Source organism: Cyanistes caeruleus, chromosome 14 (assembly GCF_971803275.1).
Source record: "Cyanistes caeruleus chromosome 14, bCyaCae1.hap1.1, whole genome shotgun sequence".
Classification (NCBI taxonomy): domain Eukaryota; kingdom Metazoa; phylum Chordata; class Aves; order Passeriformes; family Paridae; genus Cyanistes; species Cyanistes caeruleus.
The window spans coordinates 15,345,463-15,370,893 of NC_141714.1; the positions used below are offsets into that span (position 1 = coordinate 15,345,463).

The 25,431-nt window shown below is 46.4% G+C and overlaps 2 protein-coding genes across 6 annotated transcripts; one reads left to right on the top strand and one right to left on the bottom strand.

Annotated features, from left to right (window-relative positions):
* Positions 1-574: 574 nt before the first annotated feature.
* On the bottom strand, positions 575-3,338 carry PDZD11 (PDZ domain containing 11). 2 transcript variants are annotated; one of them, XM_086850435.1, is made up of 6 exons: positions 3,110-3,338; positions 2,913-2,996; positions 2,447-2,503; positions 2,109-2,207; positions 1,963-2,023; positions 575-1,320 (listed from the first exon to the last, which is right to left on the bottom strand). In XM_086850435.1, the coding sequence occupies exons 1-6, from the start codon at positions 3,194-3,196 to the stop codon at positions 1,286-1,288; spliced, it is 423 nt and encodes a 140-aa protein (XP_086706561.1). In that variant the 5' UTR covers positions 3,197-3,338; the 3' UTR covers positions 575-1,285. The 2 variants fall into 2 exon arrangements, with proteins under 2 accessions (XP_086706561.1, XP_086706562.1); XM_086850436.1 differs by lacking the exon at positions 2,913-2,996 and having other exon boundaries at positions 3,110-3,262.
* On the top strand, positions 3,318-20,978 carry KIF4A (kinesin family member 4A). Of its 4 annotated transcripts, none has more exons than XR_015276388.1 (31): positions 3,318-3,543; positions 3,813-3,942; positions 4,019-4,133; positions 4,817-5,007; positions 5,246-5,335; positions 5,927-6,093; positions 6,271-6,365; positions 6,550-6,669; positions 7,700-7,875; positions 8,345-8,406; positions 9,070-9,205; positions 9,659-9,717; positions 9,886-9,991; positions 10,628-10,693; positions 10,978-11,163; positions 11,540-11,643; positions 11,876-12,020; positions 12,473-12,583; positions 13,021-13,104; positions 13,797-13,910; positions 14,108-14,263; positions 14,827-14,921; positions 15,344-15,473; positions 16,211-16,381; positions 16,723-16,830; positions 17,005-17,082; positions 17,166-17,267; positions 17,939-18,088; positions 18,839-18,955; positions 19,146-19,737; positions 20,252-20,978. XR_015276388.1 is itself a non-coding variant. In XM_023925946.2 (31 exons), exons 2-31 carry the CDS (start codon positions 3,820-3,822, stop codon positions 20,435-20,437), a joined length of 3,666 nt encoding a protein of 1,221 aa, XP_023781714.2. In that variant the 5' UTR covers positions 3,318-3,543; positions 3,813-3,819; the 3' UTR covers positions 20,438-20,978. The 4 variants fall into 4 exon arrangements, 2 of the variants coding, with proteins under 2 accessions (XP_023781714.2, XP_086706525.1); XM_023925946.2 differs by having other exon boundaries at positions 19,615-19,737; XR_015276389.1 differs by lacking the exon at positions 3,318-3,543 and having other exon boundaries at positions 3,547-3,942.
* The last annotated feature ends 4,453 nt before the right edge of the window (positions 20,979-25,431 follow it).

The window sequence follows — 25,431 nt, forward strand, 5'->3', positions numbered from 1 at the left end:
AGGAACTGCCCAGGGCAGGTGAGACCTTCCTGGAGCTCCTGCCAGGGAATGCTCTGAAGCAGGAGGGACAAATTCAAATGGAATTGTACCTGCAGCTCCCTGTGGAGAGAGCTCCTCTTTCCCTGTGGAACACAGAGATTCTGGGAAACCAGTGTGAGACCAGAGAAGTGATAAAAGAGGTCTCCTTCCCCTTCCCACGGTGTTGCAGGGGCTTCCAGAATGTTCATTCCCCAGGTGGAAAAGCTAATTTTAAATTCTGAATGAAAATCTCTTTTCCAGTGTCTTTTCCTGGCTCAGTGTCCTGCCCTGCTCCTGGAGTTGTGCTGGCGCCACCACAGCCAAAATCCTGCCTTGCTCCTTCCTGGCAGTGCTGGAATACTCCAGGTTAACCAGGAGCTGGTTTCCAGGAGAGCCAGTGGAAAAAGCCCCTGAAACAGCTGCAGATCCCAAATTTTCTCATGTAGGCTGCAAGGGTGACTGGAGCTGAGCCTTGTCCCAGCATTTTGTTGGAATGGTGCTCGTGGTGGGTACATCCCAACCTCCACACAGACTTCCTGAGTGGGAATAAGCTGAATTCAGGCTGCTGTACTTGATTTATTGATTGTTTTTACAGAAAAAGTGGAAAACACCACAAGGAAGAGAAGGCCAGAGCCAGGGCTGTCCTGAAGCCATTACAACATGATCTCACCAGGCATTTGCCCCTGGATTTGCTGATAATTAACATGTTTCCTTGGTAATTAACATTTCCAAACATCCCAGCCCTATAATGTGGGGTTTTATCAGCAAAGAGCCACAAGCAGCCACATCTGTGCACAGACTGGGGCTGGATTTTCCTCCTGGAGTTCCCAGCAAACCCAGCAATGCAGAGCAGAGGTGGGACAGAGGAGAAGGAAAGAATTCCATGGCACAAGAGAGTGGAACAGGTGGATTTCCTGGAGGACAATTCCATGCTCTGCTCAGGAATGCTCAACAACCAGGGATCCAGGATCAAGGGATCCAGAACCAACCCAGAACTCACCTAATTTAAGTCTTGCTAAAATTTGGATCCTGCTGGAGCGGCTGCCCCCCAGAATCCACTTCACACCAGCTTTTCCCAACACCCATTCCCAGGAGCACAGCCTCAATCCCCATCCATCTTCCAGCCAAATGAGCCCTTTGGCATCTCTCCACGTGGGAAAGAGCTGTGCAGGACAGCAGTGCCTCCAGTGAAAGCTGAAACGTGAGGAGTCATCTCAGACATTGGGGAAAAAGGAGTGGAGAGGTTTTGGCAGGATGAAGCTCCCCGTTAGTGAACTGTCCGCTCCTTCTGCCGCTGGTAATCTGGGAGGGAGGGACAAAGAGAGGATGGCCAGGGAGAATTGCCCAAAATATTCAGGAAAACACACATTTCCAAGTGGAGGCACTGTTTGAGACCCTCTGGCTTTAAAAGTGCACCCCCCACCAGTCATTTCAAGTGATTTTAGGCCAAAATTATTTGTTTTAAATCCCCTCCTTCCCTACTCCTTTTTTTTCTTTTCTTCTTAATGGCCACTTTCTATTTTATGAAGAATCCTTGTTTGGCTCGACTTCCTCCTTTTTTTATCCCTTAAATCTTGGAACTTTATGGGTGCAGAAGCAGAAACTGGGAGTTAACCCAGTCCTTCACTCGCAATTCAAACATCCTTAGGGAGGGATATCCACCAGTGGTAGGATATCTACTTGTGCCAGATCATGTTCCTATGTTATTCAAGGATAATTAGCTGAAATTTATGAGCTCTAAATTAAGTTTTCCATTCCCCAACTATTCCACCACCTTCTTGCTCTCTGAGTTTTCCTACAAGGGCAGATGAAGCCTCATTATCCTGACGTGGTGCCTGATCCCAAATCAACAGTCAGTGACCTTGGGCAGCTAAACTCGGGTGGAACAGGCAGGGATTTATGGAAGTTTGCTTCCCAAGGAGCGTTCCAGGACTGGGCACTTACTGTAGGGGAAGTACCGGACGCGCATGGTGATCTCCCGCGCTGTCTTCAGGATCTCCACTGCCTGGAAAACAAGGGAAGAGCATTCCACGGGTTCTATGCTGAGCTGGGAGGCTGGAAGGAGGTGGATTCCCCACCCCAGCGCTCACCTTGCTGTGCTCAATGTCCTGGAAATCCACATCGTTCACTGAGAGCACCTGGTCTCCCTCCTGCAGCCCGGCCCTGTGAGCATCCGAGTCGGGAATCACCTGGGAAGGGAGAGCAGGGATGGCAGCAGCGGATCTCCCACAGCTCCCCTCCCACACTGCCCCAGAGAGCAATTCCAGGGGCTGGGAAGAGATCAGGGAGTGGTGCAGCATGTTCTGAGGACTTTGTGGCAGATCCCAGCCCCGAGCTCAGGGGGTGTGAGGCAGCCAGAGCCTCCCTGCACACCCAGCCGGCTCAGCTGCTCCCACCGGCACAGGGAATGGCACAGGGACGGACACACCTTGGAGATGAAGATTCCCAGCTGCGAGGCTTTTCCTCCCCGGATGTTGAAGCCCAGCTGTTGGAAAAACCAGCATGGAGATGCAGTCACCAGGACTCTTCCCTTGGCCCAGTTCTCTTTCCATTCCCCAGGACTCTTCACCCTGTCCAGGTTCCTTCCACTTCCCCAGGACCCTCCTCCCTGCTCTGTCTCCCGGAGAATCCAAGGCCCTCTCTCCAAATTCCTGCCACCGGGAATACCCCGCTCCCACCCTCCAGCAGCTCCACATCCCAAAATACCACATGGGGAACAACCCCTGCCCTTACCCACCGCCCCGGGATCGGCCACCCTGCCCGCCCCACGCCTGTCACCGCAGTTCCCTGTGCCAGGACGCTGCCAGTCGGGAATCTCGCAATGCCAGCGCCTTTCTGGCCAGGAAACGCTCTGGGAACGCGACACCGCGCCCAGGCAGCGCCGCCCGCCTCACCTGCGCCCCGGGCGGCTTCTTGAGGACGATGGTTCGGGGCAGGAACTGCGTGAGCTCGTTGTTGTAGTCGGGGTGATAAACGCGCTGCGGGGGACGCGCGGCGGCTCAGCCGGGCCCGGGCCGGGCTCCCCCGCCCGGCGAGGCCCCGCGGCCGCCGCCCCCGGGCCGTCCCCCCGCTCCCCCCATCCCGGGCTGACCTCGTGCGGCGGGACCCAGGCGGGCGGGCTCTCGTAGGGCGGCAGGAAAACCACCGGGAAGTCGTCGTAGGGAACCCGGCCCTCCATGCTGCCGCTCCGCCGCCGCCGGGACGCGCCCCGCGCGCGACGCACCGCGCTGTGATTGGCCGCGCCCCGCCCCTCGCCCCGCCCCCCGCCTGACGCACCCGCACGCGATTGGTTCCTCCCCACCCCTCGCGCTGTCCCACCCCCACCCACGGTTGACTCCGCCCCCACCCGACGCACCGCTCTGCGATTGGCTGCAACTCCGCCTCCCGGTGACGGCCGGCCCTGCGATTGGTCTTGACCCTGCCCCGCCTGACGTACCGCTCGGTGATTGGCCGCGGCCGCGCGCGGCCCGGTTTGAATCGTGACCGTTGCGGCGCCGCCATTGGAACGAGCAGCGGCGGTTCCAGGTCAGTCCCGCGGCCGCCCAGAGACACCGGGCAGGGCCAGGCCGGGCCCGCTCCGCCCCCGCTCCGACCCCACACCCAGCCCGGGGCTTCCGCTCCATCCCAGAGCCCCGGCAGGGCCGCTTCACCCCCGCTCCATCCCAGAGCCCCACTAAGGCCGCTTCACCCCCGCTCCACCCCGCCTTGCACTCCCGTCCCGGGCAGGGCCGCAGCGGCTCCCGCTCATCCCCGCTCCCGTGTCCCGGCTCGCCTCACGGCGCTCGTGTCCGCAGGCCGGCTATGGTGCGGGAGGACGAGAAGGGCATCCCGGTGCGTGTGGCGCTGCGCTGCCGGCCGCTGGTGCCCAAGGAGACCAGCGAGGGCTGCCGTATGTGCCTGTCCTTCGTGCCCGGGGAGCCGCAGGTGAGGCGCGGGGGGCTCCGGGGGTCCCGCGGCCCGGGCGCGGTTACCAGCGCTGTCCCGTGCCTCTCCTCCGCAGGTCGTGGTGGGCAATGACAAGGCCTTCACCTACGACTACGTGTTCGACCCGTCCGTGGAGCAGGAGGAGGTTTTCAACACAGCGGTGTCGCCTCTGGTCCGAGGCATCTTCAAAGGTTTGTCGCAGATCTTGTCCCTTCGGAGCCTGCTCTCCACAGAACGAGCGGGGTGTGTTCTCTGAGGCTGCTGTGTCAGGCAGTTTTCGTGGAACACCAGAAGAGTTTGGGTTAAAAGGGACATTAAAGCCCATCCAGTGCCACCCCTGCCATGGGCAGGGACGCCTTCCCCTATCCCAGGCTGCTCCAAGCCCTGTCCAGCCTGGCCTTGGACACTTCCAGGGATCCAGGGGCAGCCACAGCTGCTCTGGGCACCCTGTGCCAGGGCCTGCCCACCTTCACAGGGAACAATTCCTTCCCAATATTCCTCTGGCAATGGGAAGCCATCCCCTCCTTGTCCTGTCACTCCAGGCCCTTATAAAAAGTCCCCTCCTCTTTAAGAATAACACAATGAATTCATAAACATCCTGTTCTAGGATGCTGCAGTGGAGCTGGGATGGCAGAGAATTTCTGCTGTGTTTCTATTTAGCTCTAATAAAACGTCCAGTCTTTAAAAAGAAATAATAATTTTATTTTGTGCTTTGTGGTGTTTTCATTGCCCTTTCTTTTTTTCTTTTTCAATGTTTCTGACTGTGATCTATGCCTAAAGCTGGTGTAAACTCATGATTTTCTGGGAGGATGACTTTGAAAAATGCAGCTTTCTGTCCCCACGTGACTCACCCTGGTGCCCTTTGTTCCCTCAGGATACAATGCCACCGTCTTGGCCTACGGACAGACGGGGTCAGGGAAAACCTATTCCATGGGAGGCACCTACACTGCCACCCAGGAGCATGAGCCCAGCGTGGGGGTCATCCCCAGGGTCATCAAGCTGCTCTTTGAGGAAAAACAGCAAAGGCAGGATTGGGACTTCGTCCTCAAAGTTTCTTATCTGGAGGTAAAGGTTTGGTGTTTTTATATCAAGTTAGGAATAAAGGGAGCTTTGAGATCACCTCCTTCAGGTAATAGATATTGCTAACGTCAACCCATAAGACTCCAGGAGGTTTTGCCAGTCCTTTGTGGTCCAAGATGTCTTTCTCTGAAGGTGAAATGAGTAAAATGTGATGTAAAATTAGCCCTAATTTCAGCCCCTTTCTTTGGCTGGTAACTTTGAGCTGCTCCTCTGCCGCTTCCAGGTTTACAACGAGGACATCCTGGACCTGCTGTGTCCCTCCCGAGAACGTTCCCAGATCAGCATCCGGGAGGATCCCAAGGAAGGCATCAAGGTCTGCCCTGCTGGGTGTGGGCAGGGCTGGGCACTGAAGGGGTTTAAGTGGAATTTTCAGTCATCCCTAAAGCAGTGGGATGGGGCTCATCCATGTGTTGGGAGCAGCACAGAGAGATCTGGGTGGATGGGAGCTCAGGGAATGCACAGCTTGCCAAGGAGCACATCCAGTCCTTCCTGCTCATCCCCTCTCTGGTTTGTGCCTCTCCAATACTTTATTCACACGAATCCCCTCCCCCTCAGCCCCTTCCTGTGACTGGCACAGCTATCAGCTCCCAGCTTGGCCTGGGATATCCATGGGTTTGTCCCTGTTGCCCTGAGGAGCTCCATCTCCATCCCGGAGCCCAGCTGGCCCTGGAGCAGGCAGAGGAACTTGGAGGGTGTTTAGGAACAGGTGATGTGATTCCACATTCCTGAAGTGAAATTCAGAACCATTTTTTTCTGGGAGTTTCTATTCCAGGCCCCTGGCTGGAGGTGACACTGATTCTTGGGAATGGGGCTGGCACAGTCTGAGGTGCAGGGGGATTTTCCTGATCCCAGGTGGGACTAAGAGGAAGCAAGAGGATAAACAGTGTTTCCTTCCTGGCTACAGATTGTGGGGTTGACAGAAAGAAATGTCACCTGTGCCCAAGAGACCGTGTCCTGCCTGGAGCAGGGGAACAACTCCAGAACTGTGGGATCCACGGCCATGAATTCCCAGTCTTCCAGATCCCATGCCATCTTCACCATCTGCATTGAACAGAAGAAGAAAAATGACAAGTGAGTGTCGTTGTGCAGCTGATGAGAGTTACTTTCCCAAAATTTCCTCATCCTGGTCCTGAGCTGTGCTTCTCAAAGCAGTTCAGGTTTTGGCTCTCTGCATTTTCAGCTCCTTGGCTGCTCCTTTTCCACCTGGAAGTTTACCTGGGAGAGTAAAGCAGTTTCTTTCTGCCCTAGGAATTGCAGTTTTCATTGCAAGCTACACCTGGTGGATCTTGCTGGCTCTGAGAGACAAAAGAAGACCAAAGCTGAGGGAGACAGACTCAGAGAAGGTCTGTGGGCTGGGACTGGTGGAGTTTGGGTTTTTTCTTCTCACTTGGGAATTAATAAAAGAGCAAAGCACTTCTTTAATCCTTTAACCTGCTTTTTTAACCATGTTAAAGTTTTATTAAGGGTGGGAAATGAGGAGTTTGGAGCTGTTGAGGTGGCTGTGCTCACTGGGAGCTTTGTCTGCAGGAATCAGCATCAACAGAGGCCTCCTGTGCCTGGGGAATGTCATCAGTGCTCTGGGAGATGACAATAAAAAGGGAGGATTCGTCCCTTACAGAGACTCTAAGCTGACCAGGCTGCTGCAAGGTGAGAGAAGATGATGACAAAGCCTAAACTTACAGGTGCTTTTTAAATAACAAAGCAGGAGAAAACCCCACAGCTCAGAGCTGCTGCTGCAAAGGGATTCATTTGTTTAATTCCTCACTGAAGCCAGGCCTCTCCTGCACTCTTATTTTGGGTTGTAAATGCAGTGAGATGAACTCAAAACGAGTCCTGCTCTCCTGCATTTTGTGTGGCAGGAAGAAACAAGACAAATTCAGGGCATATTTTTGGTGGAGAGAAGGAAGAAGAGAAATCTGGGGGAAGAGATCTATTATTGTACCTTAATTATAGCAACTCCCTGGGTGATGTCACAGCCAGAACGAAGCTCCAGCTGTCTGTGCCTTCCCTGGGATTTGTTTTCTTAGTCTGAATATCTGGTCTTTATTTTTCAATAGCTGGGATTTGTCTTTTAATGTGTTTTATTTAAGCTACCCTTTAATTTGGGCACAGCTTTAGTAATGAAATTACTGGCATTTTTATGGTAATTACATAATTTGGTGCAAAAGCTCTTCAGTATTTTCCATGTCTGAAAGTTCCTCATTAAAACCTGGATTGGGCTGGATTTGGGGCCCTTTTCTTTTTCTGTTCAGTAGCTTTAAGGAGCTAATTTGAATGAAATCAAAGGATGAAGTTCCATGCAGCTTTGTGATCTGTTCTTAGCCAATAATTCCTTAAAGTGGAGAAAATTGTGGATATTCATGGAGGTCTTGTTATTGAGAAGGGAGGGGCAAACCTGAAAGAACCAAGCCAGAAATGGCATAAAGAAATAATTTATTAAGGCAACAACTGGGGCTTCTGGGCTGAAATCTTTGGTTTAAAAGCTTGACTTTGGCTTTCAAAAATCCATTTTAATACAAAACTGAGTGGGCAGAAGAGAAAGTAACGAGTGGAACCAAAATCCAGCTGTTTAATCTGCATTTTGGGGATGTGCTCATGGGGTTAGATCCCTTGAATGATGACATTTCACTGTCATCCTTGCTCTGACAGCTTTGACATTGTTTGTTTTCCTTCCCAGACTCCCTGGGTGGGAACAGCCACACGCTGATGATCGCCTGTGTGAGCCCAGCAGATTCCAACCTGGAGGAGACCCTGAACACTCTGCGTTATGCTGACAGGGCCAGGAAGATCAAAAACAAACCCATTGTCAACGTGGACCCCCAGGCAGCTGAGCTGCACCAGCTGAAGCAGCAGGTACTGGGGGATCCCCTCAGGTTCTGAGCTCAGCAAACCCCAAGGGAAGGCACAACCTCACAAAAATTGCAAAACATCCTTAATGTGTGTTGATCCACCTCTGGAGGTGGCTGGGAAAGGGGGTATGTGGGAATTTCTTGGAATTCTTGGTGTGGTTTCAATTTCCCTTCCACCCAACAAATCCTTGCCTGGCGAGCTAGAAGCACAATTAGAAATGCAGAGATGGTTTGGTGCCTTCCTGACATCAATCTGTGCCCAGCTTGGTGGGAAGGGAAGAGTTTTCCCTGGGGTGATCCCAGAGGGAAATGAAGAACCTTTTATTTGAGGAGTAAATGGCTTGAAATACTCTAACAACACCACTCCTTTCCACAGGCAGTGGTAAAAGGGGAATTATGGAGCAGGGGAGGCAGGAAGACCAAGGATCCATGGAGCTGCTACCTTAACAAACAATAATTATTTGTCTTTGTAGGTCCAGCAGCTCCAGGTGTTGCTGCTCCAGGCCCATGGAGGGACCCTGCCAGTGGCTCTCAAGTAAGATCTGTTATTTAATGTCCTATGGGTGTGTATTTATCACACTCCAGAGAAGTGTCTGATCTCCTTAGCTCTGGGCAGTGCTGTGGAGTGAGGGGAGAACAAATTGGTTGCTTTTTCCCCTCTCTTTTTTTGTTATCCTTACTGGGGTTCCCTGGGATATTTAGTTTTGTAGCAAACACCTTGTGAATGCAAAAATCTGTTGCTGGAAGTAAAAAAGGAACCAAGAAACACCTCCTGAATAAATTGCTGTCACTGTGTCCCATCCATCCCTGTTCTCCTCACCCCTCTACCCCTGAATGTGGGGCAGCTCCACCTCCATTATCCTTACAAGCACAAAAGCTGGGACAGAGTTGGATTGTGCAGGTGGTGTGTTCTGGGGATGTTTCAAAACCAAGTACATGAGTTCACAACCTCTGTTTGGAGGTTTTTCCTGCATTCTGGAATTGTCCAAGGCTTGGAGAAAACCTGGAGCAGCCTGGTCTGTGGAAGGTGTCCCTGCCCATGGCAGGGGAGGGGTTGGATGAGCTTTAAGATCCTTCCCTCCCAAACCATTCTGGGCTATTTATTGTAAATTATTTAGGGAACAATAATAATTTTGGAGGTGACTTCATTGCTGTCCCAAAGTCCAAACTCACACCCACCTGCCCCTTGCTGTTGCAGTGGCTTGGCCCCCTCAGAGAGCCTCCAATCCCTGATGGAGAAGAACCAATCCCTGCAGGAGGAGAACCAGAAGCTGAGCCAGGGGCTGAGTGAGGCTGCTGGGCAAACAGCACAGATGCTGGAGAGGATCATCCTGGTATGTTCAGTTATCCCAGGAGAGCTCTAAATTGCTGGGAATGACTCAACAGCAGCTCTTTTATTTATGACATACTTAGAATCTCTCTTAAATGTTCCGTTCACATCGATTCCAAATCAGTCAGAACCAAAAACCTGCCAGAATCTGTCGGCCTTTAGTTTCTTTTTGGAAACGGGAGACTTGAATCTTTCAGCTTTTTCATACTTCAAATATTTTATTTTAATATTTTAAATAGAACTTGCACACTTGTGTTGCCTTCCCCACTCTGCTTTTTTCCTTGCTTGCTGCAGTGTCCCTCCATGAAAAAATGCTGTGAAATCCAGACTGGTGCCCCTGACCATGAAGGACCTTTCAGTGAAATCTTTGATTTTCACGCTGCCAATTTTTTGCTGCAAATTAATCAGCTGATTCCTGGATTCCTCTGCAATTGAATATAATTCTAATTTCTTTTAGACAGAGCAAGAAAATGAGAAGATGAATGCAAAACTAGAGCAGCTCCAGCACCACGCTGTGTAAGTGTCCCCACACCCTTCTCCTGGGATAATGTCCTTGGGAATTCAGTGTTTGCAGTGGGATAAACTGGATCCCATCAGCTGGGGTTTGTTCATCCAGAATTAATTCAGAGGTTGAGTGGGGAAAGTTGTTCTTCACTTGCCATGGACTTGTTCCTGTGTTTCCAGGTGCAAGTTGGATCTGCAGAAGCTGGTGGAGACTGTGGAAGATGAGGAATTAAAGGAAAATGTGGAGGTGATCCGGAACCTGCAGCAGGTGCTGGCTGAGCTGCAGGTAAGGCTGAGCCCAGGGAGGGGTGGGTTGTGTCAATTTATTGAGGAAATCTGGGATTCCACTCCAACAACTTCCCTCAAGGAGCCCAGGAATTAAAAGTGTGTAATGACTCTTGAGATCCACTTCAAAACTGTCCTGTTGTGCTTTAATGCTGCAGAAAGGCCACTTGTGCTGCTCCTGGGGGTGGGGTCAAAGGAGGAATCTACATGAAAAAACCTGATACTGGAGCTTGGCATGGATTTACAGTCCCTAAATTGGATGGAGTGTTCTATACTTGGTGATTTTTTATGGACAATATAAATTGCAGGGACCTCAAATAGTTAAATAGAATCTTCCAGACTTTTATCTAATGGAGGAATTTCAGTTCTCCTTCACTGGACATTCCTCTGTTCTCTTCTTCCCTCTTCTCTCCGGTGCTGGAGTTCAGGGAAGATTTCAAGGAATAACTTTTCCAACTAGACAAGGAGGAGTTTCCTCACATTCCTTGAGGAGGAGGGATGATGGTCTCCTCTTTCCAGAGAGGTTCCAGAGGAGAATCACGTTGTGCTTTGCCATAATGTGCCAACAGACCGTTACTTCCTTTATTTTATTTCCTATTTCCCTTTTCACCCCCATTTTCTTCTCTCTGTCCACCAGAGTGAAAATGCTGCCACCTCAGAAGCTTCTGCAGAGCTGTCAAACTCTGAACAGGATTCCCCAGGGGTAAGTGAGGGGCTCAGCAGTGCACACCTCACTGGAGCATGCTTCTACCTCCTCATCACTTTTGTCTGCTCCCTCCTGCTAATTTTTTAACCCAAATACTTGATAAATCGTCACTTTTGTCTGTGCTGATTTAAACTCAATGTGCTCAAAGTCAAGAACCTGTTCTCATTTCTGCATATCTGTTTTTTTTAAGTAAAAATTAATTTGAAGTGCTCTGTAGAAACAGAGATCATGTAATTCAGGAGCTCTGGAATGGCCTCTCCTCATGGCTGTGTCTCCTGCAGGAAGCAGAAGTGGGCCAGGAATCCAAGAGAGCCTCCAACGACTTCAGCACCCAGCACGCCCTGCGCCAGGCACAGCTCTCCAGGGAGCTGCTGGAGCTCAACAAAGCCCTGACTCTGAAAGAGGCCCTGGCCAAAAAAATGTCTGAAAATGATACCCAGCTGGGGCCCATCCAGTCCCAGTACCAGGTAAAGCTGAAATCCTCCTTGGTCAGTTTGTTTTCCCCAATTCCTGCTGGGGAAGGAAGATTCTGTTCTCAGGATCCTGTTGTGGGTCTATTCCTTAAGCTGGGTCCCTGCTCCCTTGGGCAATTTTCCCTCTTGTGCTGGGATCTCCCATCTCTGGGATGATCCAGTCAGGACGTGGCCCCAGTGACTCTGTGCCCACCAAAGCTCCAGAGTGTGCTGGGCCAGCCCTGTGACCCCACACTGCTCTGAGGTGAGGTGGTTGAGCAGCCTGCTGCGAAGGAATGGGGTTTTTCAAGGTTTCTCTCTCTTAAAGCTTTGCCTCAGGGTGTCTTCCCAAGGTTTTTATTTGGAGGTTTATTCTTCTTGTCCTTTCTAGACCAACATCAAGGATCTGGAATTGGAGGTCAGCAATTTGCAAAAGGAAAAGGAGGAATTGGTCCTTGCTCTGCACATGGCAAAGAAGGACATCAACCAGGCCAAGTAAGAGAGCTCTGCCTGCAGCTCTGGGGGTGGTTAATGTGTCTCAAAATCCAATGTCTTGCACTTCCATGATCTGTAAAAGCTCTTTTTTGATGCAAAAATATCACTTTAATGTGCCAGGAGCTGCAGAGAAGCTTCCTGTGGGCTTTCAGCAGCAGCAAAGGTGACAGAGGTGACATTTCTCATGAGGTGTCTCTGAAGCTGGAGAGGATTTGTTGTTGTTTCTCTCCAGGCTGAGCGAGCGGCGCAGGAAAAGGCTCCAGGAGCTGGAAGCACAAATGACTGAGCTCAAGAAGAAGCTGAATGAGCAATCCAAGCTCTTGAAGCTGAAGGAATCCACGGAGCGCACGGTGTCCAAACTGAACCAGGAGATCAGGGTAACCAACAGGCACCTCTGACCTGAGCCAGGGTGGGCAAAGCAGGAATCCCAGAAATCCCAAACAGGAATCTGTTTCTGTTTAGTCAGACTGAAAATAGCAGATTTAGGCAAGATTCCTTTGGCTACATGACCACAACAGGCAGATGACTACTGAGATTTGGGAGGAAAATAAATCCAAAGTATCTTCTGGTACTTCTAATATATTGCCTCAGTCAAATAATTTGATTCCTCTTTGATTTCCCTAAATTGTACCTGGGCTGGTCTTCCCTTTGTGCCTAAAAAAAAAAAGTCCCTGTTTTTTTAGCACTTTGAGAGAGTCCTGAGTGGGAGCACATTAAGATTTCCCACCTGCCACTCCCCACACCTGGCAGGCACAGGGGGGGGAATGGAGGTTGAAGCTCACTGGGATGTAAATCCTGGATAATTCTTCCAGCCACTGGTGTTTTTCAGGAAATGAAGCAGCAAAGGGTGCAGCTGATGCGTCAGATGAAGGAAGACACTGAGAAATTCAGGCAGTGGAAGCAGCAGAAGGACAAGGAAGTGATCCAGCTGAAGGAAAAGGTGAGCAAACAAGCCCCTCACACTGTTCCTACCTCCAAAGGGCTGCTGCAAGGTTTCTCTAACTCGGAAATGTCTGGGAATGCTTTGAAGAGAAGCTTGGCTCATGTGGCTGCCACTTTTCACCACTTGGACTTGTTTGTGGCTGGGGATCTTCAAGCTCTTGCCACGGCTGTGACTCTGCTCTAAAGCAGAAAGCAAGAATTGTCAGTATTTGAATGATTTTAGGGTTTGGCCTCAGCATAGGAGGTTTTTAAACTTCCAAAGGAATGTTGGATCTGCAGATCAATAAAATCCAGCTGCTTGTGCAATGGCCAGCAAACACCTGGAGTTTGGTCTCACAGCAATTCCTGCCTTGGGATGCTCAGGCTGGAATTTTGGGGCTGCAGCCTTTCCTTTGTCATGGAAAATGTGACTTTTCCAGCTGTTTTTCCTCACAGGACCGTAAGAGACAGTACGAGCTCCTCAAGCTGGAGAGGGATTTCCAGAAGCAGGCCAATGTCCTCCGGCGCAAAACAGAGGAGGTGAGGAGCCACAATCCCCTGGAAATTGCCAACCAATCCCTAAAGTCTGCCAAGTGGGGCTGGAGGAAGGAACAGGATACACAGATAAACTGAAAGGAAGTTTAGAGGCTGGAAAGAAAAGCTTTTTCCTCTGCAGAGAAATCCCCATTTCTGCCTTGGGGCCCTTGAGGGATCCTAGTTAAATTTGTTCCTTAAAGGAAATTCAGAGACTGGAAAGAAAAGCTTTTCTCTCTGCAGAGAAATCCCCCTTTTTGCCTTGTAGCCTTTGAGGAATTCCAGTTAAATTTGCTCCTTAAAGGCCAAATGACTCCGAGTCCCAGGTCCCTGTGGCAAATCCATGCAGATGCCCAAGGCAGGAAGTGGGAAGTGAGTTTGGGTGGTAGATCTACAAGGTTGCAGTTCAAAATCCTTTCAGGACAGCTTTGTAGAAGAAATGCATCTTCAACACCTCATTTTGGGTGTTTTCGTTTACCTTCAGGCCTAAAAGGAGCTTCTCTTTAAAGGAGGAATGGCAGCAAAAGAAATAAAACAAGGGCAGGGTTTTTTTTTGAGTTAAACCAGAAAAACTTGAGATTTATTAACCTTGTGCTGTCACTGCCCCAGTGTTTGCCCTGGGCTGGGAATCCCTGATGTTTCCAGCTGTAGCAGGTGATTTCCAGTCCCTGTTCAGCTCCTTGTGGAATCTTTTCCAGGCAGCAGCTGCCAACAAACGCCTCAAGGATGCCCTGCAGAAGCAGAAGGAGGTGGCGGATAAACGGAAGGAGACCCAAAATCGGGGCATGGAAGGAATTGCTGCTCGAGTCAAAGTGGGTAACAGCATTTCTGCATCCCAGCACTGGGCAAACTGGGATTTGGGGTGGGTGCTGCTGGCCTTGCTGTCTGGAGCACAGCAGGAGGAGCAGGGAATTGCAATGGGATTATTCAGTTTCTCTGAAATGCCCTCACAGAGGGTTCAGTCCTGGAGCTGAGCTCAACCACTGGGTTTTGGGGGTTATTTTCCCAGAGCTGGCTTGCAAATGAAGTTGAGGTACTTGTCAGCACTGAGGAAGCTCGAAGACACCTGGCAGACCTGCTGGAGGACAGGAAAATCCTGGCAAAGGAGCTCCTTCAGCTGAAAGAGAAGAAAGATGCTGGGGAAAATCCCCCTCCAAAGCTCCGGGTAAGAGGGAAATTCCCCTTCTCACACCCCACTCCTCTGTCTGTTCAGCAATACTGGATTTCATTAATTCTCACTCCTGCTTGAGCTGTTCCCTCAGAAGATGGGGATGGATCCCATCCTTTCTGGGAGAAAGGATTAGTATTTTTATCCTCTGACATGTCAGGGACAAGAAGTGCTGAAGGAGCTTGTTTTGTTTCTTAATGGAATTTGGGAAAGTTTTTACCCTGAAAGGGCAAATGAGGCTTTGGAAGGGGCTGCTCAGGGAAATGGTGGAATCAACCATCCCTGGAAGTGTCCAAAAAACGTGTGGATGTGGCATCTGGGGTCATGGGGGACCCATCAGTGTTGGGGGAATGATTGGACTCGATGCTCTGGGAGATCTTTTCCACCCTCAGGGATTCTGAGGGATGCGAGTGGCTCACTCCCCTTAGCAAAGGCTTTGGGGAAGGAACAATGGAACTGGAGCTGTGGGGAGATGCCTGGAGGCTTTTCTAGCTGGAATATCTCTAACTGTGTGATTTTCTGCCCTGTTCCTGCCCTGGATCCGTGTGCTGTGACTGCAGAGGCGCACGTACTGCCTGGCTGACCTGCAGGCTCCCTACACGGATCTCTCGGTCTCCAAGCAGATTGAGAGCCTGCAGACAGAGATGGAGCTCAGGTAAGGCACTGCCACAGAGCTCCTCACACAGCCTCACCTCTGCCTTTTCCCTCATTTCCATCCCAACTCTCTGGGAGGTGGAAGAGGATGTGAAACACACAGAATGACACTAGCAATGGTGAGGGAAAGGTCTGGGTTTTCCTGGCTGGAATTTTTCTGAAATGTGGGAAAAATACTCAGAGTGGGTTTTTTTAGCTGTTAGTGAGCACCTCTGGGGGTAAAAACCTCCATTTCTATTTGGGAATGTGGAGTGGAGGCAAAACTCCCCAGGGGAGCAGTGCAGGCTCCAGGTGCTCTACTGGGCAGCAAAAATCTCAATTTATACTATTTTACTTAATATTCTGGGAACAGTAACATTAGCCCAGAAGCCAGCCTTGGTTTTCTCCTGTGCTGTAACCCCAAACCCGTGGATTCTTCCCCAGGAGTGCTCAGATAGCAGATCTGCAGCAGAAACTCCTGGATGCAGACAATGGAGATCGGGCCAAGCAGCGCTGGGACAGCATTGCCACAATCCTGGAGGCCAAATGTGCTCTGAAGTATCTCCTGGGAGAGGTAAACCCTGGATTTTCCTCTTTTATCCCTGAAAATAAAGGCTCTAAATCTGCTTAGCCACAAATAAAAGGAAGTGACCAAAGGAATTTTGAGTGGAGCCCTCCTGTAGTGGATGAGGTTTATTTATTCCCTTCTCAAGTTTGGATTAAAGTAATCTGTACTGGGGAGTGAAATCTGAAAAACAGGGAAGTGGAATAGATGAGACCAGCTAAATGCTTGCATGGGAAAGGGAAAAGACAAATTTCAAGAGTGGAAGAGAAGAAAAAGTATCTAAAATACTTCCTGAACAAGCAGGGGAACAAGGACAGTGCTGGCTGAGGTCAGGGGAAGCCGTGGAGTTGGTGTTGAGATAGGAAAAAGAGAAATTGGGATATTGTGGGATCAGGGAAAGAGCAACTGAAGGACACAATTACCTGTTGCTCCCTGGTGCTTGGAAATCAAAGGAAAAGGGTGAAAAGGAAAATACTCTCGGTGTTGCCTGAAGGGAGGTGAATTCAGAACTGTGAACAAGACCCTCAACTCCCTGGTTTGCACCTCCAAAGTGTCTGGCTCTGAATCTCTCCTGGTTTCCTTGGTGCTTGTGGGCTGGTTCAGTTCCTGGGGTGGTTGGAATTTACAGGGATGCTTCCCCTCCACACTGCAGTCCCTGTCCCAGCAGGGAATCCCTGTCCCAGCAGGGAATCCCTGTCCCAGCAGGGAATCCCTGTCCCAAGCCATCACTTGCTCTTGTTTTCCAGCTGGTCTCCTCCAAAGTGCAGGAGAGCAAACTGCAGAGCAACCTGGAGCAGAGCCAGGCCAGCTGCTCTGACGTGCAGAAGATGCTGATGGAAGAGAGAAACCACACAGCAGAGCTGGAGGCAGAGTTCCAAAATCAGATTTTGGTGCAGGAACAGCAACACCAGGAAAAGGTGAATCACAGCTCATGGAAATCTTGGAGTCTGATCAGAAAGGCAAAAGGGGATGTGCCGAAATGAAGCTGGTGCTGAATATCAACTCAAATTTTGTTGGATTTGTGCAGACAGTTCATTAAAAGCCGAAGAGATCTCTGTATTTATCCTATGCAAATTGATTTATTCAGTAACTTTCCTCCTGCTCTAAATGAGGAGGTTACACCTGAGCACAAGATCACTTTTCAAGTAGATCAGGGTGGAATTGTGCTGGAAGTGGCAGGAAATTTCCCAGAGCCTGGACTTCGATGTCAAATGCTCTTTTCAGGAATTCACCCTTATTTATTACAACTTGGTTTTAGGTTCTGTACCTGCTCAGCCAATTCCAGCAGAAAGAAGCAGCAGAGAAGAGATTGGAAGATTCCCTGAACGAGCAGGAGAAACAACTGCAGGAGCGACTCCGGTTCCAGGTGCAGGGGCTGGGGAGGGTGGGATCCTTTGGGATACCTGGAATCAAGAGAAGGATTGTGTGTTCCCTCTGCAGAAACCTGCACAGAGTGGTGGCTGTGCAGGCTGCAATAACCCTGGGGGATTTTCTCTTATTTATCTCCAACAAAACAAATTTCCTCTTGTTCTGCAAACAGGAGGAAGAGCTGGAAAAAATGAGGGAGATCTGTGAGAAGAACCAGGAGCTCCTCCGGGAAAATGACACTCTGAAACAGGTAGAGCCTTGTGCAGACACCAGAGCCTCGTGGCAGTTGGGTTTAAGGGATTTTGCAGCTCTAATTCTTGTCCCTTTTGACAGAAACTGCTGCTCCTCCAAATTGCCAGTGGCCAGAAGCTCCGGCACATCCAGCAAAGGCCACCTGAGTCTCCAGACTCTTCTTTTGATTATGTTCCACCTAAAGTAAGAGGCTGCACTCTTTGTGTTGCACCTGAATTCTTTGCCAAAGTTAACCTTGACTCTTGATAATGTGAATTTTTCCTTTCTCCTGAGCTGCTTTTAGCAGGCACTTGTTCTACTCATTGAAGTTCTCATTGAAGTGACCCCTTCAGTCCTTTCTAGAAGACTAAAATAACTTCCATTAGTTTTTTGATTAAAAAAAATAGGCAAACAAATCCCCAAACCTATTTCCTCATTGTAGTTCTGACTCTGTATCCTCCTTCACAATCCAGATTGTTTTTCTGGAGCATTCCCAGTCTGTAAAATTATGGAGCAAGGCACGTGTGTCACAGCAAACTTTGCTGCTTTGCAAAGAGCCAAATCTTAGTGCTGGGAGGAGGAGATTTATTTAAAACTCTTGGGACAGGAGTGTGACGCTTGTTTTTCGTCATGTGATTTGACAACAACTCAGACTTCTGAGGATTTGTCAGTAATTGCTTAAGTTGATTGGATTTTTAATCCTGCCAATTGGTTCTTTTCTTTCCCCTCCCTCACCCCACAACCTTCTTGGCTGTGAAGTACCCTGAAAATCTTAATAAAACATAATAAAACCTTGTTAAATTATAATAACCATTAATAAAATACAATCTGTGTGATTTTTTTGTGGCCTAACCCCCCGTGCTCCTGTGTTGCAGCCCAAGAACCGCCGGCAGACGACGGCCAAGCCCCGAGCACGCAGCCCCGAGGTGGATGTGGAGGAGCTGCTCTCTGACTCTGGGGAAGGGGAGGATTCTGACTGGCTTCCTGGGAAAGCAGGCAGAGGAACAAGGAAAACCCTCACAGGGGTAAGATCCAGCTGCCTTTGATCCAGGGTCTGTTGGGGAATCACTTGCTGTGTCCAGGGATTGGGTATGCAGCTGTGAGGTGTGGTGTCTCACTGTTCTCAAAGGGGCAGCAATTGGTTCTTTGGGTTCCTGGGGATATTTGGGACCTTCCCACAGACACAGCAAAGGTTGTCTGCAGTCACCAACACCTTCCTGGATAGGTTTTCCCTGTCCCAGTCACCTTCTCCCATGTTTTGTCCTCCTGCCCATGCCTGAGCTGGCATCTGCTTCAGGAACAGCCCAGCAGCAGCCAGATCCATCCAGGGAGTCAATTTTAGGGAAAAAAAAACCCACTAAAACCGAAAAAAGGGATGGCCTGTTGTGGATCCCTGTTTTGGGAATCTGCAGCTTCCAGTCCTGACAGAGCCTCAGCTTCCAGCTGTGTCAGTCTGGAGCTTCAGCCTCTGGCTCAGAAAATTCTGAGGCTTTTGGGGTGGGGACTCTGTGGAAGCAGGCACAGAAACTGAGATCCTTTGGCATAACCTCAGTTCAGGCACTGAATAACTGAAGGTATTTATCCTGTAGATGATCTGTAGGTGGAAGGATTTTATTCTGGATATTAGGAAGAAAATGATTCTGGGATGTAGGACTGGCAGCAAAACGTGACAAGGGGCAGCTTGGGGATGTCCCTGTCCTTGAGATGGCACAGCTTGGCAGGACCTGGAGCATTCCAGGAGCATCCTGGCCATTGGATCCCTCTTCCCTCCTCAGTGCTCGTGCAAGGGCCGCTGTGGGAACAGGCAGTGTGGCTGCAGGAAGCAGAAGCTGGGATGCACCGATGGCTGCAGCTGCTCCCCGGCCACCTGCAGGAACAGGGACCGGGGCCTGGTGAGTGCTGCTGGCTCTGGGGGGCCACAGGGGCTGCAGGGCCTGGATTTGGGCAGGAGCAAAGCTGGATGAAGGGATAATTCCCCCACAAGCATAGTTTGTCCAGGCAGAGCACGTGCATTTTGCTGAAACTCTGGGAATGTCACTAATTAGTGCCTCTCTGGTAACTGAGGACAATTTTCCACTGCAGGACCAGGCTCTGCCTTTCGGCACAGACATTTGGAGATTCACAGCAGAGATTTTCATGTTCCCACTTCTCATCCACAAATCTGAGGACAAATAATTTCAATTTGCCTTTTGGACTCAGTAAATTAAAGCTGTATCTTTGGCTTCAGACAACACAAAACCTTGACTCATTCCCGGATTTCTTTTTAAGAATGGAAGGGACGGTTTGGGGAGGGGGTTGTAGCAGCAGGAAGATCCCTGAGAAACTGATCTTCATTGAGGAAGATGTTCCTAGTGGGAATTTTGCTCTTGGCTCTCAGAGATGTGGAGCAGGGACATCCCATAGTACTTTAATTATTGTCTATTTTATGGAGGCCTAGCCTGAGCTGCAGCATCCTGTGCTGTGGGAAGCTTCCCAGCTGGAGAGCAGGGGGCTGTGGTGGGAAGGGAAGGGATGGATTTCTGCAAGAGCTTCACCCTCTGCTGCCCCTCAGGAAACCACAACATGTGAGGAGCACAAAAGGGACTTGGAAGGGTCCTTGAAGCTGGAAGATCCCACGGAGGTGAAAGCAGCAGAGAGCTTCTTCCAGCCCGTGTGTGTCACCCCAACCACTAAGGTATTCCCAGGGGAGAGCAGAGCTGCTGGATGAGGAATCTTGGAGGGAAATCACCCCAGAGGAGAAGCTGCTGCTGGAAAACGCTGCAGAGCTCCAGGCAGCTTGTGTGGAAGTTCACAGTGTGCTGAATTCCTAAGTTTCCACACACTGGAATGATGCCACAGGCTTGCCATGTTTTCCTGCAGCACCGTCAGCAAGGAGAGGGGGGAAGTGAGGAGCTTGCAGGGTAAAATCACATCTGTCTGTGTTCAAACTGGGAGAGCTGTTGTGCTCTCTGACCTGGCACATCTCACTTCACCTCAGCTGAACAAATTCCCTTTTCCCATGGGAACCCACTATTCCAACTGCTGCCTCTTCCTGCTGCCTCTTGGTATTTTGTCAAAAAAATTGTCTTTTTCCAAACTTGAGTAAAAAAAGCAACTCTTGAGGTTGGGCTGGCTCTCAGTGTCCTGCTGCCTCTGGTGGGTCACTCCAGCAGTGACTAAGCCAAAGACTGTCCCTTGCTTTCCCACAGGTCCTGCAGGACCTCACAGAGCAGGAGGTGCTCCTGAAGATTCCCAGCACTGCCACCTCCCTGCTTGGGAGGGATGAGGAGTCCCGGGAGAACCAGAACCCCTTTGGGAAGAAGAAGAAAAGGATGTTGAGCAGCAACATCAGCTTCTTCTCAGGCTGCACCCCCATCAAGGAGGAGTTTAACTGACCTGGAGCTTTCCCATCCCTTTAGGCCACATTCCTGGTGATGTTAGAGGGAGTTGGATTCTCCTGCTGGAGCAGCAGCTCCTGCCCTCAGCAAGGGAGTCAAACTCTGCTTCTTGCTGGTTGTGTCTGTAAATATTTGTGTGTTGGGCTAGGGGAAGGGTAAGAATCTTTCCTCTGGAATTCCTGGTGTGAATGGAGGTGATTTTCCAGGTGGGTGTTCCCAGCTCCCTCCCTCCTGCTGAGCTGTGAACGCTGGGTACAGTTTCACCTGTAATCTTGAAAGAACTTCGCCTTTGCACCGGAGATCTGCTCCTGCTTTTTCCCACGGAGCCTGAAGGAACTTTTCCAGCTGCCCTGGGAGATCCATGGAGTGAAAAGGGCCTGGCTGAAGTCTTAAATCAGCAGCTCTGAAGTGGTCAGGCTTCCTGGCCCCTTTGGCCGCTGGACTGTCCTTAGTCAATGAACTAGAACCTTGACCTATGTGAATAATGTAGGAATTTTAACTCTGGTTTGCAGTTTTAATAAAGGAATTACTAAAGAAACCTGGCTTGGAGCTGGAATTATTTTGCACAACACACCCCCCCCAGCCTCCCCTGGGCTTAAACTTGGTCTTAAAACCAATCCAGGAGTTGCTGCTACTGGGACCTGCTCAGGTCTTTGTGTCCAGGCACCCCAGACAAGCTCCTGCTGCTTTTCCTTGCCCTCAGCCCTAAGTTGAGTCTCAGCAGGAAGGAAAGGTGATAAATGGAATTTTTGTTCAATTTATTTTTCTTCTACTGCCAATGGTGTTGACCCAGCCCTTCCCTGGGGATCTGCACAGGGATGTGGGATTGGGGCTGTAGTATCCCTGACCTGAGAATCCTCTTTATTTACGTGTTGCCTGAGGGCTTTGCCAATTTAGGGAATCCCAGGAATGTTTTTGTGTTGGGTCATAAGGATCATCCACTTCCACTGTCCCAGGTTGCTCCAAACCCCATCTAAGCAGGCCTGTTCCAGGAATGGGGCAGACACAGCTTCTCTGTGCCAGGGCCTGGCCATCCTCACAGGGAAGAATTCCTTCCCAAAATCCCCCCTCACCCTGGACTTCAGTCCTCTCCCTGCTTTCCAGGTCAATAAAGGCCCTGAGAGCTATAAAATATTTCCAAGTGATTCAAACAAGCTTGGAAATTCTGAGGATTTGTGCCCTAATAGAAGATTGTCCCATCCCAAATGCCACCCCATCCCAAATGCCATCCCACAGCCCATCCCACATCCCAACCCATCCCATCCCACAGCCCATCCTTCAGGCTCAACCCTGAGTCAGGAGTTTGGTGCTGAAGAACAGACACAGCACAAAGGCTTGGGGACAATGCCAGGGGCTGAGGGGAGATTGTCCTGCGGGAGGAGGGAGCAGCCCCTGGGACTGGGACAGGACAGAGGGGACAGCAGGGACAGGACAGAGGGGACAGCAGGAACAGGAGAGAGGTGGCACCAGGGGCAGGACAGAAGTGGCAGCAGAGACAGGACAGAGGGGACAGCAGGGCTGCCCTGGCCCCAGCTCTGCCCCAGGGGCTGCTGGCACTGGGACACTTCCAGGACCTGGAGCAGAGCCAGGGAATCTCCTGACAGGACCCACCAGGACCTTGGATGCAGCTCCTGGCCCTGCACAGGACACCCCAACAACTCCAGCCTGGAATAAAATACACAGAAAATAATACCTAATTCTAAACAATATTCTATAATTCTGTCTTATATCTATTGTTTTAAATTCCTTTATCTTATTCTATTAATTTTATAATATCATATAAAACATATATATAAAATATATATTGTATGTATATATAAATATATAAAATATATTATATATATTACATTATAACCCATATATGTACATTTGTACCTGCCAGCAGTAGGCAGTAACACAAATGTGTGTAAAAATGTATTTCTATATATTATTATTTTTAAACTGTGGATGTGTGAGAGAGCATCCAACAGTTTTATGTGTATATATTTTAATACTTAATATTATAAATATTAAATTGTAAAAAAATATGCAAATATTTATATTAAATATTTATATATATTGGTAAAATATAAATTTATATTATATAAATTCATATTTGAAAAGTATATATGTAAGAAAAAGTGTTTATCTGTATGCATAATTAACTATATTCTCTACATGTGTATAAAAAATGTTTATGTACCTATTATATTTCTATATCTAAATATATTTCTGTATAATATATTTAATGTCAGATTTAGTATTATGTTAATATTTTAACACTCTATTTAAATAAATATTGTAATATATATTTCTATACTTATGTATATAAATATTATGTGAGTCATATCCATATAATAAAAATTAAATATATATGGTACCTAGTTATATGTTATATCCATATATATATCTATAATTATGTATGTTATAGGTATAAAAATATATATATTTATGTATATATATTATATTATATTATATTATATTATATTATATTATATTATATTATATTATATTATAATATTGTATATTATAAATTCTTTCATGTCTATATTATAGAGTATACAATACCTAGTATAAAACATATATATTTATAGCTTTATTAGATTTATTATACGTTTATAGTCATTATAATTATTTATATAATTATATCATTATTAACAATATAAAACCTATTTATACTTATTAATATATATTTATTATATTTATATACGTATTATATTTATATATTATTATATTTATTTATATTTGTATTTATTATATCTACATTGATTTATATATTTTATAATTAAATAATAGAAAATATTTTTAATTTATTTATATTTATATATTTATTGTATTTCTGTATTATACATAATATATATATATTATATACTATATACTATATATTATATATTATATATTATATATTATATATTATATATTATATATTATATATTATATATTATATATTATATATTATATATTATATATTATATTACACAGAAAGATCCATTTATGTATTTTATCCTCTGGAAGATCAGCACAAGGTGTGAGCCTGGGCTGTGCAGAAACCAGACTGGGAGGGTTGGTTCTATATGGAACAATTAATTAAATTAATTAAATTAATGTCCCAAAGCAGCTTGGGAATGGTGCTGGTACCAATAAATAAAAATAAAAAAATAAATATAAAAAAATAAAATTAAAAATAAAAATAAAAATATAAAAATAAAATTTAAAATTAAAAATTAAAAATAAAGCACCAATTACAGACAGGGAAGTGTTGTTATAAATGGAAATGAGTCATGTGGCCGCTTATAGACAGAAATATAAAATATTTTAGATGTTTAACAGGAGAGGCATCATAGAGTTCTGCTTATAAAGAAATAAATAAATATGAAGAGTGTTTGTGAGAACTGGGGATGTGAGAGCGTGGGGGTGGGCAAATAAAAACTCCCACATTGTTTGTAGGGCAAATAATTATAATAATATATATTCTATTCTATTCTATTCTATTCTATTCTATTCTATTCTATTCTATTCTATTCTATTCTATTCTATTCTATTCTATTCTATTCTATTCTATTCTATATTAATTTGTAATATGCAATATATTCATTATATAACATTATTATATATTTAATTATATATTATATATTCTATTATTATATAGAATAATAATATATCATTATATATAACCATACATAATATATGATATAATAATTATAATAATAATTATTATAATTATGTGGGTCAATAATATATTTCTATATTTCTAGTATATTAAACATCGTTGTGGGAGAGAGGCTGAGACTGTAAACACAGGGACCTATAGAAATAGAAAATGTAGGAAATCACACACAGGTGGGTGTATAATACAAGTGCACAGGGATATTATATATAAAAGGTGTTTATATGATGGTATTATGTATTATATATAAAAGTTATTGATATATATTACATGTATTATTATATATCTACTTATATGTATTACTATATATATTTCTGTGTGTTATATATATTTATATATATATTTATTATATATGGATATATATTTCTACGTGTTTCATATATTTATCTTTATAATATATTGATATATGTTTGGATATAAAATACATTAATTATATGCTTTACCTTATACAGTGTATTATTATATAACTGTACATGATTGATACATATATACAACATATATAATATATATGAAGTGTTTGCATGCATAATTAACTGCTGTATATTCTCTATATACTTAATCCATATTCTATGTATTTTATATTTTGTATTGCAATATATATTTTGCAAAAATATGTCAATTAATTATATTATTTAAAATATATGTATATGCTTTACATGATTGTGTACTACATAATGAACACATTATGACATACCATATAATATAGTATAATATAATATATATTATATAATAATATAATAAATAATATATACAATATATATAAAATAAAGTTCTGTGCATGCCTAACTAGTGTATATTCTCCATATACTTACACTATACTCTACATATTTTGTTTGTATATGATATAGATGTTACATGCAAAAGATATTTATATATATTATATAATTACGTGCTTTATATTATATAGCATTATATGTATGTGTATTTTAGAATATGTACATAATATAAAATAGAATTTATATATGAAATGTTTCTGTGCATGCATAATTATCTACTCTGTACACTATATTCTATATATTTTATAAATGTGTGCATGTGAATATGTAAATATATAAATATCTATGTATGTGTATAGATAAATGGATATAGATTAAAAAAGTGGGAGTTTTGAGGGTGCAAGGCAATGACATCTGTGTGTGTGTGATAAATATATAACACATATATATAGATATGAAACACACATATATAAAAACAATATATGTATACCATATATATATGTGTTTGTATATAAAATTATATATAAGTGAATATAAAAATTATAAAAATATAAATTAAAAATATTGAAATTATATAGAAAAGCCCCTGCCCCCTCCCCCAGGTGTGTGCACAAGACACCAAGGCCGGG

Bases quoted from the DNA above. Each gene is read 5' to 3' on its own strand.
- PDZD11 (XM_086850435.1), bottom strand. From the start codon at position 3,196: ATGGAGGGCCGGGTTCCCTACGACGACTTCCCGGTGGTTTTCCTGCCG. The intron at 2,997-3,109 runs GTCAGCCCGGGA...CGTCCCCCGCAG, and splicing joins CCTGGGTCCCGCCGCACGAG to CGCGTTTATCACCCCGACTA. The intron at 2,208-2,446 runs GTGTGTCCGTCC...CTCCCTTCCCAG, and splicing joins TGGGAATCTTCATCTCCAAG to GTGATTCCCGACTCGGATGC.
- KIF4A (XM_023925946.2), top strand. From the start codon at position 3,820: ATGGTGCGGGAGGACGAGAAGGGCATCCCGGTGCGTGTGGCGCTGCGC. The intron at 11,164-11,539 runs GTAAAGCTGAAA...TGTCCTTTCTAG, and splicing joins CCATCCAGTCCCAGTACCAG to ACCAACATCAAGGATCTGGA. The intron at 14,264-14,826 runs GTAAGAGGGAAA...CTGTGACTGCAG, and splicing joins ATCCCCCTCCAAAGCTCCGG to AGGCGCACGTACTGCCTGGC.